This window comes from Chinchilla lanigera, unplaced genomic scaffold (genome assembly GCF_000276665.1).
Source record: "Chinchilla lanigera isolate Chin_1 unplaced genomic scaffold, ChiLan1.0 scaffold00002, whole genome shotgun sequence".
Classification (NCBI taxonomy): domain Eukaryota; kingdom Metazoa; phylum Chordata; class Mammalia; order Rodentia; family Chinchillidae; genus Chinchilla; species Chinchilla lanigera.
The window spans coordinates 25559485-25577582 of record NW_004955403.1 but is presented as its reverse complement, the minus strand read 5'-3'; the positions used below and the strand labels follow the sequence as shown (position 1 = coordinate 25577582).

The 18098-nt window shown below is 36.6% G+C and overlaps 1 protein-coding gene across 1 annotated transcript in view; it reads left to right on the top strand.

The window, feature by feature from the left end:
• Positions 1-18098, top strand: part of Wwc2 (WW and C2 domain containing 2) — a 119812-nt gene that overhangs the window by 24830 nt on the left and 76884 nt on the right. Inside the window, exon 4 of the mRNA XM_013513141.1 lies at positions 15888-15967. Within this exon, the coding sequence (XP_013368595.1) occupies positions 15888-15967 (80 nt within the window). The remainder of the gene's footprint in view (positions 1-15887; positions 15968-18098) is intronic.

The window sequence follows — 18098 nt, the reverse complement described above, 5'->3', positions numbered from 1 at the left end:
CATACAGGAACCAGATGCAGCCCAGATGGGTATCAGTCACAGACTTCCCCAGCCTTCGACTCGCTAGGGGGTCTGGGCTAAGGCCAAGCTCAGACTTGAACTGCGGTCAGCGGCTCTTGGAGCACTCGCTCACTCTGTGCAGGGTGAGTCGGGTCTGGGAGAGTCTGTTCGCCCCACCCGCAGCCAGAGAAGTCCCTGGAGCTTCTGAGTAAAAACCTCCTCTGTGCTGCGGGAGCACGGAGGCCAGGACTCCGTCTGTAATGTCAGCGGGGTCCTGATTCGTGTACTCTGCCCTCAGGGAGTAGCTGGGAAATACCTCGCTCTCTCCCCGCGTTTCAGCTGGGAACCATGGCAGTGTGGGCCAAGCACAGACTTGAACCCACGAGTCCAGCAGCTCCTGGAGCACTCGCTCTCTCAGCGCAGGGCGCGCGGGGTTGAGAGTCCTTAAATTTTTATTTTATTTTATTTATTTATTTATTTATTTGGTTTTTCTCTGGTACCGGGAACCGAACTCACGACCTTGCGCTTGCTAGGCAGGTGCTTTGCCACTGAGCTAAATCCCCAGCCCTTAAATTTTTATTTTAAAGAAGAAGAAACAAAAAATAAAAAACAAACTTTCAAAACAATGTGATAGGGTAATAATGGTTAATTGTTGTTTTTTTGTTTTTTTCAATTTTTATTTTAAAGATAAAGAAAAAAAAACCCTCTATAACAATATGATAGGGTAACAATGGTTAACACATTGAGAATCTTTTAGATAAAGCTTATTCTATATGAGGGTTAATTTACCCTTAATACTAAAAGCCTATATTTTATGAAATCACATATGTATTTCATTGCTGTGTGACCAAAAGATGAGCCAGAGTGCTCTGCCTTTCTCACGAAAGTCCTTTTCCCAATAGGATGTCAGATATAACTATAGTATAAGGTCAGAAGTGATGCTGTCTTCATCACCTTTATTGGTGCTGGTGCAGGCAAGTGAAAACACCTCTTGGCATTGCTCTTGTAGCATTCTGGCCCTTTTGGCTTATATTTCTGTGTGATGTTTCCAGCTGGTTCACACTGTAAAAGCTTAGGCTGCCTCTGGTATCTGTACACATTTTGGCCACTTTCAGAAGTGGATGGGTAACATGGTAGGAAATCTTGGAGTTTGGTAACCTGGCCTTTTTTGGCTGGCTTAACCAGTTACAATCCCTGTGTATAGAAGTTTCTTTCACAGATTAGTGTCACAAGAATAGTAATTCATGAATGAACTAACCCCTTTTTTCTTTGGTGTCTCTGTGTACTTGCCTGAAGTTTTGGTCACAGTAACATCTTTTTTTCAGGAGAGTCAAACACTAGTTTCATGCTTTATTATATGGATGCAACAATGTTAGCAGGTGTCACACTGACTTTTCCCAAAGTCAAGTCTTTGTGATTTTAATTGCTTGAGAAAAATCTATTTTTTAAGAAGAGCAATGCAAAACTTTTAATTAGTCTTTATTTATAATAGATATTTAGACTAATGCCTTCTTAGGGTAAGGGACAGATGTCAAATTCAGCTAACCTTTTTGAAAAAGAATCTATGTTCAAAATTACAAATAGGTCAGATGTGAAAATTTGGTGGAGAAAATTTGTGGTGAAGTTTATTAAATTTCTACCATTGTTTTACTAAATTGAAATAGGAAGCTGGAAATGTAAGAAAACCTTTAGGAAGACAAAGGATTTTGAGAAGTTTATTGAGCACCAAAGCATGTGGTCAAATAACAACTTTTGACTTTGTAAAAGATGAAACAAAGGCCCTTTTGGTTATATATTCCAATTCAAATGTTGCTAATTAATGGACACTTATTAATAGTAGTAGATTGCCTTTTGTTCTCAATATTTAATCATATATAGTTAAAATGGCATCACTTTTATTTTAGTAGAAGCAATAAACTTAGGAAAGTCAAAATCTCATCTGTTGGGGCTGGGGATTTAACTCAGGGCACAGTGCCTGCCTGGCAAGTGCAAGGTCATGAGTTTGATTCCTGGTACTGGAAAACAAACAAACAAAAAAGCACAAAATCTCATCTTTTTTTATCTTCTATAGATTTAAAAGAATGGCAGTTGAATTTAAGATTTGGTTTATAACTGTAAATGGAGTTAAAGTAATTAGTCATGTGCATGTCAAAATATCACATTTTAAACAATATAGGTAATGCAGCAAAAATCATAGCAATATGCTTTTAGTGAAAAGGAATACTTGTTCTGGGAATATACAGTACCTTACTACTAGAAATAAGGATTGTCTCTTGACTGCACATGAATGATATCTTTACACTTGTATTTTTTAAAAAAACTTTGCTTGCATTATGAGTTCTTTCAGCTATGACTTACCTTATTTCAGGGTGTTGAAGGAGAAAGCAAAACTAATTGGGAACACCAAAGTTTGCGGTACTGATGGTTTATTCTTCTCCTGTGATACTTGGAAATGAATTTGTACTGAAGGTGTTGTTGGTTAGAAATAATACAACAATCTTAGTGATTTTTGAATGAAATTAAAAATGATGACTCATGTTCACTAAAAAAGTAACATGAAAGAAAATGAGAAATATAAGCTATTTAGTATAAGTACTAATATTAACTATTATACTATGCTAGTAACTTCAAATAATTAAAGTTTATAGCATAGTAGTAGTGCTTTTTTCCTTCAAAAGCATAGTTGGGCACATTTATAAATTTCATAGTAATTTGTTTCTCTCATCTATCTAATGATTCTGCCTGCCTTTACTAACTGTGAAGAGTACTGTACTGCAGACTAAGTTAATACATACTTGAAAAGTAACCCTTCACTGGCACTGTGTTGCTGAAGAGAGACTCAGTCTCTCCTCACCAATATAAGCCATTGTATCAATCTTTCCATCTTAAGTCTTAAACACCCTTATGTCCATCATGCTTATAGCTTTATACAAAATTAAATGCAGTTAATTTCTTCTAGAAGAGGACAAACTGGGTGGACAAGATTGACAGGAAAATAATCACTTGTAAGTGATCAACTCTAAATGATTTTATAGGACAAATGAATAAGCAGGAATTGGAAAAATAAAATAATAAGGAAGAATTATCTTAAAAATACTCTATTGAGGTAACATGAAACTTTGCATATGAATAGAAAGAATATTTGTTATGGTTGATACATTGTGTCAACTTGGGGAGTCTAGAGGTTTGGCTAAGTGACTCAGCAGGAAGCCAGGGTGCTTACTTTGTATACATCCTGAGCCTGTGGAAGAGGAGGGCATGGAGATTATGTGAGAGCTACACTCCCCTTAGGTGGGGGTAGCCTGTTTACAAAGTAAGGCAGGGAAGGAAGCTGTTTGCCGCCCTTCCTCCCTTTTACTCTGGCTGCTTTGCTGTTCGGCTGCCATTCCCGCCTTTGCTCTTGTTGCTTTGCTATCTTCTGCCTCGGAGCCAGCCAAGTAGGGACTGAAACCCCCACAAACTGTAAGCTAAATAAACCTTTCCTTCCTTCATTTTGGTCGTTGGATATTTTGTCTCAGCAACGAGAGAAAAGTAACCAAGACAGAATTATAATTACCTTTTATGTTTTCATCATATTCCTAAATATTTTTGTTCTTTTAGTTACTATCCACAACACTGGATAACTTTGAGATAAAAAATCATTTATTTACAAGTGTTATAGCATATATTTCTGTAAGCTGGGGACTCTTAAAAAACACAACCACTATACCAATGTAACTTTATGAAATATTAAGTAGAATTCTTTGGTTCTGTCCAAATACTTTATCAATTTTTATATTTCCCATTTGTATTGTATTTTATTTTTATTATTATTATTGTTGTCATTATTGGTTTATTTGAAGCAGGGCCCAAATATGATCTGTACATTGCAATTGGTAGGTACATTTTCCATGTTTATTTTAGTTATCTTTTCCTTGCAACTGTTCAAAATTACATGTTTTCTCAAAGCCATCACTGCTAATTTCTGTTTCTTACATCCTCATGGTATGCATGAACATATTTCTTCAGCCCCTATATTTTCTTTGAATTGCTAATTTGATATAGGTGCGGCTTATAAGGTCAAGCTCCTCTCCCCTTGTCTCCACATCCCATATGAGCAGTGAATTTATCATGGATAGTATGTACCTCCACCAGGAGTCACATAATGGCTCATTTTTTCCTTTTTCTTATTTAGTAGTTGTTGTAGTCAAGGTTTGCAAGGAAAATAATACAGAACACATAATTTATAGGATTATTTTATAATAGGCACCCAAACAGTCCCCAAAATCAGTGGTGGAAGTTAGAAAGTCTGTGCCAGCGAGATGAAGGAGCTGTGCCAGCAGGCTGAAGGATCTGCACTAGAGCCAGGAACTGACAGTCAAAGTAAGAACTAGAGCTCCCCCAAAAAGTACCACAGCCACTGTCCTCAGCAATAGTGAGGTCCCAAGCTCCTGAGCTCCTCCGATGATGAGAACTGCCAAGTCCACATCAGGAAAGTCAGCATGTCAAGCTTCTCCAGGATATTGAACAGTGCACCATCTTCTCCCCTCCAGAGTCAGCAAGCGATGCTCAAAGTACAGACCAGAGCTCCCCCAAAGTGAACCATAGCCATTCTGAACAACAACTAGGTCCCAAGCATCTTCAATGATGAGAACAGCCGCATTCATATTAGGAAAGCTAGCATGACAAGCTCCTCCAGGAGAATCAACAGCCCCCCTAAAAGCACCTCTTTTTCCAGCTCTCCTTTCTATTTTGTTAGCAACAATCCTCAGATGGGCCTTCCATGTCCAGTACCACACTGATTCAGCTCAAGTGGGTGTTACAAATTGACCACCAGTTGTCAATCCACCACAGTAGTCATTTATGATTATATAGATTCATGATTTCATTAAGGATTACAAAATATTTGCTCACAGATTTAAAAATAATTGATATTGTGCCAGTCAACTGTCAACTTAACTAGAGGGTCCTGGAGAGGTGATTGGATCATGGGGGCACTGTGCTTGCCAATGTATTAAGTCACTGATGTTCGTATTTGAATATGCTGCTAGGAGGTGAGGCTCAGTTGGAGGTGGGTTACTGGGGGTTATCACTGAGTCATGTATCTCTCCATACACCTTACCCCTATGTTCTGCTTCCTGGCTGCAATGAGGTGAGCAAGTTTTCCTCTATACCTTCACCATGACATTCCTGCCTTGGAGCCAGCTGACAATGGACTGCATCTTCTGAAACCATGAGCCACATTAAACCTCTCCTCCTTTAAATTGTGAATGTTGAGTATTATATCTCAGCAACAGGAAAGTGACTAAGACAGATAAGTTTTGCAATTCTTATTGATCCTCAAATGTGCTGTTGTATACAAGACCTGTGCACATATATGCACATGTATTTATAGAGATGCATTGTCATTTCTCCAATTATTCACCTAGGAGTTTAATTGCTAGGTCATATGGTACTTTGCTGATTTATTTTATTTATTTGTGGAGTTCTAGTATTGATCTTCCATATTTTTATCTTTCATTTCTTGAGATAGTGTAGTTCATATATGTTCCATATAATTTTTTGACTTTTGCTTTATTTTTATTGTTAAAGTTTTAAAATATTCTGTTCACCCATCTTGTTTCTCATGAAACTATATAATTAATCATCATAAATGGTTCTAGCAGCAGCTGAGATTCTATTTTGCTCTATTCCTTAGATAAGTTATTTTATTTTTAATCCTTTGACTATCTAGAGTTGATTTCTCATTTTCCTTAAAGGTGATTAGAGATGAGGCACAATGGTGAGGATTTTTAGTAAGGTGGACGTGCTAGTCAAGAGAAAGATTTTCAAAAGGAGCAGGTTGACAGTTGCCCTTTATTGGTTCATTTTAAGGAGTTCCCTGCAAGACAATGGAGTAAATGGTGAAAAGGGAAGGTAGTCATTAGTAAAATGCCATTTTGCTCATTATAGCTTTAATGTTGCAAGGTTCACTTTAAGGCCAAACTTGTGAAACTTGCCTTTCTTGTGATCCTTCTAAGGTCTACAGGTTTCTGAATTTACTTTTCTTCACTGTCATCTGCTTTTTCCTTTCAAAATAGAAGTTATTGCACCAGAACTATATGAGGTGATAAGAAGCTCTATGATTTTTGGTCATATTTATCACATTTAATCACAACTTCTTTCTACTTTTCAGAAATAACTTTGAAATCAATTTAAAATGTCAGTTGTTTTCGCATAGTCAGTATAGAAAGCAAGAAATGTACAAAAGTCATAGGTCACTTGCCTCCCATTTAATACTCTGGGTTGTGAGATTTGATTCCATAGAAAAAGATCTATAAAATTAAGTGGGTGGCTACAGCTGCAGAAAGTTCAGTACATATGAGAAAGCACAGGCTCTAGGACCTGTGAGGCTGTTCATGTCTTCACTTCTGCTGGGATATGGGAATAACAAAGCTTCTAAGTGGAATGAAGGGTTGGATTTTACTGGGGGCATGTCATTCTAGTTTGTCTTTCATATTGTATGTATTTTGTGCCATGAGTAGCTAAAACATTTATACTGGTAGTTTCAAAAGATTCTCCTTCTGGGTCTGGTGGTGCAGAGCTGTAATGCCCACACTCTGGGAGGCTGAGAGAGGAGGATCAGAAGTTAGAGACAAGCCTGGGCAATTTCAGGGTATAGTGAGAGCTTGTCTTTAAGAAAAAAGTGTGGAGAGGAGTGGGCTGTGGAAGTAGCTCAATGTGAAGGGCCTGAGTTCAATTCCTAGTACTGAAGAAAAAAATCATCTGGGTTCTAGACTGATCTCTGCTGCTTAATAGCAGTGTAATCAGCAGGCTACCTACCTTTTTTCTGTTTAGGTTTTAGATTTCTCATCTTCAAAATATGAATTAAAACTGTGTCTAGCTACTGGATTAGTTGTTAAGTGAATTATTGAAATAGGTACTTAGCACAATGCCTAGAATAAAAAAATACTGCTTATGAATTTAGTTCTTATTATTGCATCCCAGGGAGTACACTGTGCTATGTTTGTAAGTCAGCACTGACCAAATCCTGTAGCTGTGATCTAAGGCATTTACGTCCACATTCTGTGTGCTACATTTGAGAGTGGGTTACAGGTTGAAAGAGTAGAAGCAGTGTTCCTCCAATAACTAGTGATGTCACAATGGTTCTAGAGAAAACAGATTGCTGAACTACTGCCTACAACCATATTCTCAAAACCAAAACCAGGAATACTAGTTTGAAATAATGTTTGTTTTATTTGTCAATACAACAGGAGTGACTTTTTCATTGTTAACAAGAATAAAATGCAAAATTACTACTAATGAGCTAAAAATCAGTCAGGTAATCCACTAAGACTTTCCAAAATAAAAATAGTATCTTACAGTCAACTTTAGGTAAACAAAATAATGTGAAAGAAAATAGAGGACAGATTAGCTTTCTATATCACTATTACCCAACATATGATAAAATCCTATGTCCCTAAACTGAGAAGAGTTTAAGTTTTCTAGAAGTTAGTTAGTGCCAGGAATGGTGATGCACACCTGTAATCCCTGCTGGGAACCTGAACGGGGAGTGTCCCACACTGAAACCTAGCCTGTGCAACTTAGCAATGCCCTATTTCAAAAAGAGGGGAGGAAGGTGGCTGGGATGTAGCTCAATGTGAAGCCTCTGGGTTCAATCCTCATTACTGCAAAAGAAAAAAATTAATTTTAGATTTTAAAAAAAATTCACTTTTTATGATACTGTGGTAAAAACACTTAACATGAAATCTACCTTCTTATCAGATTTTAAATGTACAATACAGTATTAAGTAGAGGCACATTGTTGCCTGGCAGATTCTCTTCAATTTATTCCACATCTCCGGCAGTCACTGCTCCGCTTTCTCCTTCTATGAGTGACTGTTTTCTTCAAACATATGGAATCATGCAGTATTTGTCCTTCTGTGATGGCTTTTTCACTGGACATAATATCCTCAAGGCTCATCCACATTGTCACAGATTGTGTAATTTCTTTCTTTTTTTAAGACTGAATAGTACTTCATTGTGGGTATATGCTAAGCTGTCTTTATTCTTGTGCAGATAGACATTTAGATTATTTTCATATTTTAGCTGCAATGATTGTGCTGCAAAGAACATAGGACTGCTAATATCTTTTTGAGGTATAGAATACTTTAACTAATTAAAAAATTAAGTTGGTCTGTAATAACAATCCAAATGATTTTAAATATAATGCTGCTTTATATAAATGAGATATACTAATTATTTTATTTGTTGTTGTGAGTGGTTTCAGTATCCTGATTATTTTCATTAATTCTGTTTTAAAAGATAAAGACAAGTTTCAGTCTAGCTATATGAGTTGCTATTAATTTTTAGACTAACTTCTTTTTTTAAAGATAAGTATTGTCTTTTTAACAAAAAGCACTTGAGAATACTCAGAAATATGCTGTCAGAAATAGAAAGTGCGTATGGAATGAGGTATTGATTACTGATGGCTCTTTTGGCTTGGCAGTAGTATAGTGTTAAAACAGAAGCATCTTTATGATACACTGTGAACGAGCTCATTGCTCCTCTGCGATATTACAGTACCTTCAGAATCCAGTTCAGTTATCTTCTTCTCCATGAGATCAGCCCTCATTCCAAGCCACGGCAATCCTTTCCTTCTTTGGATTCTAGTGACATTGCTTATTTCTCGTTGTTATAAATTGAGCCTTGAAGTAAAATTATTTGTATTTCTTTCCATAAAAACATATAAGTGCCTGTTACATATTCAGATAAACTCAATGAATAAATTATTGACAATCTATTTAACGTATCATGCCTTAAGATGTACAAATATGAGTATTACATGGCTCTTGTCCTTGTCACTTTGTTCCTTATGGTTCCTAGTCTCTGTTTTCCTTTTTTCTCTTGTTTTCTATGATGCTGTCTTTTATCCTTCTACTTTTTCTGCCACTGCTTCACAATTTGTGTCTTTTTCTAACAAGCTTCTAAATAGTTAAAGTGTCCAAGGTTTATTTCTGAACTTTCTTCTTTTTAAAAACACACTTAGAGGACAGCTTCTAAAATATCTCAGTATTAATGAGGCTCAGTTTTGTTATCTCCACTTCTTCTGAACATATGCCAATTGCTTTTGAAATCTCCCCCAAATTTGGTCCCACTCTGCATTAAAACACATTCACAATGGGGCTGTAATTCGTATGTCTAGCTGTCAGGTGGCTTGAACCACTGGTGCTACATGCACGACTGTCCTGTTGAGCATCTTTTTGTTAATTGTATTAGTAAAAAGACTGATAAAGATGATTAGACCCATTTGTATCACCAGTGGTACAAGCTGCCGATGTGATAGTCAGACATGTACCCCTAGTGGTTCCAGCTGGTGAGAATGTGTTAATCCACCCAGCTGCCAAGCCAAGAGCTTGAAAGTGATGTTTGATACCTTTTGTCCTTTCACCCACCACGCAGAGTCCATTACTAAGTTCTGTTGATGTCCACCTCCTTTGTGTCTTGCTCTCTACAGCACTTGCCCATAGACCAATCCACAGTGAAGGTATTCCGGCCACTTTGACCCACACAAGGCCAGTCACAGCAGAGTCCTCACAGTGATCACTTAACATCTTAAAGAAGATCATGCTTTAAAATCCCTCCTTGACTTTCACAGTTCTTAGAAAAAGATTTAGAAGTCATCAGGAGGGCTTCAAGACTATCTAATACAGTCCCATCTTGTGCCACCCCTCCCCTCTTTAATCCAGCAACAGTAACATGCTTTAAATGTCAGAAATCTCACACACACACACTTTTAGGATTTTTCAACAAACTTTACTCATCGAAGAACACTTTTCTACAAAATAAACCCCACGACCCCTCAATTTAACCATCATTTCCACAGGCAAGCTCTATCCAGTCTGTCAGACTAAAGTAGTGTGTGTGTCCTTTATCCCACTCCCATATATCTCACTGTATCCTGAATTTTTTCCTTCATGCTACCCATGTAATTGGTAAGATTTATTTTGTTGATTATTTGCTAAATATCAGACTCTTTCATGGTTCTGTAAAATCCATGAGTGCAGGGATCATGTCTGGTTTTTTTTAACTTTTAATATTATTAGTATGTGTTTGCAGTTCATGAAGTTCACAGTCATCTTGGGCAGTGGTAACATGTACACAGCACCACCTGTCTCCTCTTTAATCTCCTTCCCCTTCCCTCCCTTCTCCAGTTCCTCTATCCCATTTTTCATTCTTGTTGTTGTTATTAATCTTAGCTTATGTTATGGCATATAATGTTTACATTAACTGAGTTTATTAGGTTCCTGTACATGGCGCATCTTTTTCTCTTGGACCACTTCCCTATTGGAAGAGATTCATCTTTTTGTCCCTTGTTATCCATCCTTTATTGTTCTCTTTGTTTGTACTTTGCCTCATTCAATTGGTATTTAAGTTTGTGTGTCTGGTTTATTTCTCTCAACATTATATTTCCAGGTGCATCCATTTTCCTACAGATGTCTCAAATCTGTCATTCTTAATAATATTCCATTATATACAGGTACCACATTTTCTTTATCCAGTTGTCTTGATTTAGCTCTTATGAGCTGTGCTACTACAAACCTTAGTGTTTGTGTGTATCACTGTACTATGATGTCTTCAGCTCTTTGGGGAAGATACCTAGCAAGGAGATCATTGGGTCATAAGGAATCTTAAATTTCAGTTCTTTCAGAAATCTCCTTACTGATTTCCATAATGGTTGTACTAGTTTACTCCACCAACAATGAAAGAGGGTTCCTTTTTTTACCACAGCCTCACCAGCATTTGTTATTGTTTAATTTCTTGATGATAGTCATTCTCTCTGGAGTAAGATGAAATCTTAGTATTGTTTTAATTTACATTTCTCTAATGGCCAGAGGTGTTGAGCATTTTTTTCATATATTTGTTGACTATTTGTATTTTCTTCTCTGTGAAATGTCTGTTCATTCTCTTACCCATTCTGTTCCTCTGTGAAGTATCATTTCTCTTACCCATTTCTTGTTGGATCTTTCATTTTCGGTGGTTTAATTTTTTGAGTTCTTTGTATATTCTAGATATTATATATTCTAGATATTTTTTGAGTTCTTTGTGTTTGATGAGTAGCTGGCATGTTTTTCCCCATTCTGTAAGTTGTCCCTTCACTCTACTGATTCTTTTGTGCTTTTTAGTCTTATCTAATCTCACTTGTTCATTCTTGCTTTTGTTTCTAGTGCCATTGAGGTTCTGTTTAGAAAATCCTTTCCTACACCTATGTCTTTATATGTTTTACCTATTTTATCTTCTAGTAGGTCTAATGTTTCTGTTTTAATGTTTAGATCATTGATCCATTTGATTTTAATTTAGTATATGGTTCAAGGTAAGGGTCCGGTTTCAATCTTCTGCACACAGATAACCAGTTTTCCCAGTACCACTTGTTGACTAAGCTACCTTTCCTCCAACTTTGGCCCCTTTGTCCAAGATTAAATAGCTGAATGTGGTTGGGGAAGTTTCTGTATCCTCAGTTCTGTTTCACTGATCCATAGTGTCTATTTTTGTTTCAGAACCATGCCATTTTTATCACTATTGCTTTGTAGTATAGCTTGAAGTCAGGTATTGCTATGCCTCCTGCTTTGCTGTTGTTGCCCAGAATTACTTTTGCTCTTCTGGATGTCTTCCCATACCACGTGAATCTTAGCATTGTTTTTTCTAGATCTGTGAAGTATGCTGTTGGTATTTTAATTGGGACTGCATTGAATCTCTGTAGCAGTGTTGGGAGTATGGCCATTTTGATAACATTGATTCTGCCTGTTCAGGAGAAGGGAACATCTTTCCATTTTATGATGTCCTCTTCAATCTCCTTTTTCAGAGCACTGTAGTTTTCAGAGTACTGTAGGAGTTTTACTTCCTGGGTTGGGTTAATTCCTCGATATTTCAGTTTTCTTGAAACTACTATGAATGGTGTTATTTTCATAATTTCCTTCTCATTCTATTCATTGATGGTATACACAAATTTTTTTTGTTTTGTTTTGTTTTCCAGTACCGGGAACCGAACTCACAACCTTGGCTTGCCAAGCAGGTGCTGTGCCACTGAGCTAAAGCCCCAGCCCCCCAGTATACACAAATGTTAATGATTTTCATTTGTCAATCTTTTTTGGTGTGGGGGGGTTAAGACAAGGTCTTGCTGTGTAGGTCAGGCTGGCCTTGGACTCACTGTGTAGCCCAAGCTGGCCTCGAAACTCCTATAATTTTCTTGCCTCAGCCTCCCCAGTGCTAGGATTACAGGCATGAGCCACCACACCTGGCTTTTATGTGTTGATCTTATATCCTGACATAGCTGAAGTTCATTATTAATTCTAAGTGATTTTTGGTGAAGTTCTTTAGGTCTTATATGTACAGTATCATATCTGCAAATAATGATACTTTGAGTTCTTCCTTTTCTATATGTATCCCTTTTATTTTTATTTTCTTTCTCTTGTCTAATTGCTTTGGCTAATGTTTTAAATACGGAGTTGAATAGGAGATGTGATAATGGACATCCTTGTCTTGTTCTTGATTTTAGGAGGAATACTTTTAGTTTTTCCCCCATTTACTATGTTGGCTATTAGTTTGTCATAAATAGTTTTTATCATATTCAGGCATGGTTCTGTATCTGTTGATAATGTGCTACATTCTATTTGCTAATATCATGTTGAGGATTTTTGTATCTAAGTTCATTAAGGAGATTGCTCTAAAGTTTTCGTTTTTTAGTTAGGTCTTCATCCAGTTTGGAGATCAAAGTGATACTGGCTTTTATAAATAAGTTTGGGAGTACTCCATCCCTTTTAATTTGTTTGAAGAGCTTGAGGAGTATTGGTGATATAACATCCTTAAAGGTTTTGTAGAATTCAGCCGTGAATCCATCAGGTCCTGGATTTTTTTTAGTTGGTAGCTTTTTTATTACTGTGTCCATTTCATTTCATGTCATTGGTTTGTTAAACATATTTATGTCCTCTTAGGTTAGTTTTTTGGTTTTTGTTTGTTTGTTTATTTGTTTGTTTTGATACTGAGAATCAAACTCAGGACCTTGTGCTTGCCAGGCAAGTGCTTGTGCTACTGAGCTATATCCTTTGCCCTTCCTTGGGTTAGTTTTATTAGTTTGTATGTTTTTAGGAATCTATCCTTGCCTTCAAAATTTACTAATTGGTTGCAATATAATTATTTGGAGTAGTTACTATCTTCTGAATTTCAATAGTGTCTGTTGCAATTTCACCATTTTCATTTCTAACTGCATTGATGTGAGTCTTTTATATTCAAGGGTGTGGATCAGCTCTGAATTTTTTTTGTTGTTGTTCAGTTGATCTCTTTGTTGCAAAAATGAGGCATTAGTGTTTATTTGATCTGTTAATTTTGGGAGTTTTAGTTTTATAAAGATAGGTGCTCCAGTATTTGGTGCATATATGTTTATCTATGTTATCTCTTCTCACTGGATTGTTTCTGAACCTAATGTGTAGTGAGCTTCTTTGTCTCTTCTAGTCAGTTTTAGCTTGAAGTTTACCATGTTTAATATACATTTGGTATCTCTGCTTGTTTTCAGGGTCCTGGTATATGAAATACTATTTTGCACACTTTAATTGTTAGTCTCTGAATATCTGTTTGGATTAGATAAATTTCCTCAATGCAACAGGCTGTTGGATTCCATTTTTTGATTCAGTTTGCCAGTCTGTGTCTTTTAATTGGAGAGTTGAGGCCTTTAACATTGATATTACTGAAATGTCTTCGTTATTTACTATCATTGCCTTTTTTATCTGTTGGTATATCCTTTTTCTTTTCCTGTATTTTTTGTTGCTGTTTATCCATTGACCTCACTAGTTTCCTCTGTATTTTCAGCCATATTTGATTTGTTATTTCTGTAGAGAAGAATATTCTTAATTATTTTCTCTAGAGCTGGTTTAGCATTCATATATCTTTTGAGCTGGTCTTTTTCATTAAATACCTTATTTCTCCATAAGAGAAATGGCTAAATTAATCTGGGTTAGAGATTATTTGCTCCAAGCTCTTTTGGCCTTTATGGTTTGTGTTGAGAAGTTTGCTGTAATTCTAACTTGACTTACCTTTATATGTCATTTTGTGTTTGTTTGTTTTGCTTTTCTCTGGCTGCTTTTAAAATTCCATTTTTGTTTGTTTTGGTAGATATCTAGTAATTTAATGAGGATGAGCTTCCTTTTTCATCATATTTCTTTGGTGTTCCATAAGCATCACTTACTTGTATTTTAAATTCTTTTTCTTACATTGCAGAAATTTTCTTTTATGATTTCTGTAGGGATGTTGGTGAGTCTGCCTGTGCTGTGTTCTAGTTTTTCTCTAACTCTGATTAGGCTTAGTTGCTTGTCATCTAGTAGTTACTGGCCAGTCTGTTCTTGTTCTCTTATTTTCTTTTTGACTTCACTGAACTCTTTTTCATAGTTCACTATTTTGCTGTCAATATCAGATACTCTATCTTCACATTGATCATTTCTGAAGTGTATGAATTCTATATAGTTTTTTAATTTTAGATATTTCTGTCTGACATGTTTTCAAGGATTCCTTATCCTTATTGAATCTCTTACTTAGATTTTGAACTGTTTTGATTAGCTCATCCAATTTTTACCTATTTCCCCAAAATTTACTGTGGGCATATTGAATGAAATTGCTGTGAATTTCTGGTTCATTTCCTCTTTGAGCACAACTATTTTCTTCATCCCTTCTGTAAACTTAACATAGATTTCTGCTACCTGATAGTTGTTTTCTCTTCCCTTTGTGACCCCTTATTCTGCCTTGGGAGAGAGAATTGGGGAATGGTTTGGAGATCTTCTTTTTCCTTGCTTTCCCATTCTCCTATGTTTATCTCTGTGTGTATATGTATATTTATATGTGTGTATATACATATATATATATATAGACAGAGAGATAGATAGATAGATAGATAGATAGATAGATAGATAGATAGATCTTTTACATATATGTGTCTCCCTCTTTTTCCCTCCTCTTTTGGGGGTACTACAGGTTGGGAACTAGAGGAGTGAAGAGAGTTTGTGACTTAAATGGGAATTTTTAGTAGGATGTTGCTTCCCTGTGAATAACTTACAGCTTTGTATGTCCAGTGCTATTATTTACTCTTTCTATTGTTTACTTTAAGTGATTTCAGCTCTCTCCCTGTATTTTGCTGAAAGAATAACATTTGATTATAACAGCACCCATAGAGTCAATCTTACAACACTTCTACATGACAGTCCTTGCAGTTACACTCCCCACTTTGTCTGTTCTCTGTGCACACTGTGACAGTTTGTTATTTGTGGTTGTTCTGCAGTGAGGTGGGTGAGGTGGGTGGGGAGAGTGGGAGGTGATTGGATGAGGAGTGTTAAACACTCCCCAGTGAAGAGGCTTAAAGAGGAGAATGGTGGTAGATGAGAAGAAAAGGTTGATGTGGGGTCTGATTTTATTGAGAGTTTTCAGAGGATATTTTGTGTAAGGGCAAGATATGGGAGAAAGGAGGTTCGCTTTGTGATTGAGGGGAGCCATGTGGTTTTCAGAACTTGCTGATAGGAAAGATAATAAACTAGGTAAGATATGAAAGAGCCAAAGTGTAGGATGGGGAGGATCGAGAATTGATACTAGAGAAGATGGGAGTGACTGTGAGGGAGACAAGTGTGAGGAATTTAAAAACTTGGGAGGAGGCATGTACTTGTTTGGAAAAAGAATAAAAAAATATGTTAATAATATTGTCTCAGGGGTTTGAGGTGAAGACATTAGATATAATGAATAGACTTTCCATAGAATTCATGTAAAGAAACTGGTAAAGTGAAAGTTACTTAAAATAATGGCCTTATGTGTTTAATAATTTATATTATCCTTTAAAATAATGCACTATGTTGCTAATTTTTTGCAAACATGTTTATGTTGATTTCTCAAAAAAGGTTAAAAAGCTGAAGAGAGAACTTTCACAGATGAAGCAAGAACTGCTCTATAAAGAACAAGGCTTTGAAACATTGCAGCAGTAAGTATAAAAATACTGAAATTGACTTTACAATAATTCAAAGCTCCTTAACTAACACAAGGAAAGTAGAAGTACAGATTACATAAGAGAGTTCTCAAACGTAAAGCAAAAAGCTCAAAGCTTTGTACCAAAAATACAGAAAAGCAATCAACTAACAACAAAAAACTTGGGAAAAATCTATATACTTTGAAAATGTCTGAAGTTTTTATTAATCACTGGAGACCCAAAGAAACCAAAGTGAAAAACTTAACTTTATCTCCAGGACCCCTGCCAGCCTCTTCTGCCATGGTAGTGGAGAGCTAAGAAAACAGGCCCAGGAAGCACCGCTTCATGTTCTGCACTGGAAACTGGCTAGGGATACTGTGTTCTGAGTCCCCTGTTACTGACCTCAGAAGAACAAGAATAAGTTTTAAGTTTCTGCAAAGGAACTTGATCCTCTTTCCTGTTTTCCTTCTCTTCTTTCCCTTTCAGTTATCAAATCTGATGGGCCATTGAATTAGCTTTAGGCTAGGCCAGATTCAAAAAAATATGTAGATGATGGAGCATGTAGCAGGTTTTAGAAATCTCCACGTCATTCCTAGACCTAGAAACTACTGCTCTGTCTAATGAGACCCACCCTAACCAAACCGTGAAGGGCATGCCTGAGACTTTCTCTCTCCCTTGTCCCCTAGCCAGCAGCCTGTTGTGGAGAGGAAGAAGCCTGTAGTTTTCACAGCCACATGATCACCAAAAGAGTTCCCCTGAAAGACACTCAGCTGTTTTTTGTATCTTTACCATCTAGCATAGGCTTTGCCACCAGTGGTGGTGCAGTGTGTTTAGGGCTTCCTTGATCAGTTTGAGCCAGGTTTCTTTCTTATAACTCCCCAAAACAGCACCAGGGGAATGTCACACTGCTCTCAGGAGCCACCTTTGGAAAGTACTCAGCTTTGTCCCTTGTCTGTGTGCAATATTTTATTTTCTATGCTTAAGAAATTTAGAACAGTTCAAAGCAGCAAAGTATTACCCCCTTAAAGATCCTGTGCATCATTGGGCAGACAAACAGATGCTGATTGTTCTGTAGGTTTCCATGGTGAGTCTGTCTTGGGATGCCCAGTTACTGTTCTTGACCATCAGTCAGACACATGACTTCAGTGTCAGACATTTGCTTTTATGACTTTCTTTTTGCTACTTGTCTCCCATAATCATGATGCTGATATTCTTTAAGATGCTAGCATCCTAGTGTTTCTCAAACCTATTTGCCTATTAGAGTAATTTAGCGAGCTTTAAGAAGTACTTGATTCTGATTTCCACCCCGGGCGTGTTTTATGAGATCCCAGGTGGTTTTCTAGTATTGCCATTTTCGAACAACCTAGCCCCACTAAAGACCCAGCAGACCTAGAGGTAAATGTGTTGTTTAGTAATTGTGTATCAGCCTAAAGCAGGATATTGTGGGAGGGATGGGGAGAGAAAACAAATTTTGAAGAGTGCCACAAAATGTTTAGCTATATGTTAAACATTTTTATGGCACATGAAAGTATAACTCATATCACCACTGGGATTAAAGGTTAGCCAAACTTGCTGTTTTTATTATATTGATGTGACAATGCTATATTGTTACAAAGCAGTTTGCTTGCAAGCAATTTTTATAGGAATCTAAGGCATGTTTAAGAATCTGTCAATAACATTCCACAAGAAAACAATAGACATTTGTTGGAGAAACTCAGGCATTCCCTTGAACCAAGAGCAGAAGGATATCACATCATGGACCTCTTCTGTTGATCTTAGCTGTAGACAAAATAAAGCTGTTTTCATTCAAATGTTAACCACCGTACTACTAAAACAAAGATAATTGATTGAACCCAGAGACCAGACTTTTTAAGAAACCACATTCCTGATACTAGAAAGGGACTTTTATTTGTGACTGTGACAGAAAGTACATTTCAGGAATAGATTTATCTAGAATCTCATTGCAGGCTTTTGTAACTTTCCAGATATTTATAATAGAACATAATATTTTTGTTGAATCTAGATTAATAAGGTAATTTAAGCTTGGGCTTTCATTTTACTTTATATAGTTTTATGTTGGGTAAACAAATATCATTTTATTCCCTGTGTTACTCATTTTAGTTTCTCATCTCAAATTTGACTTTGG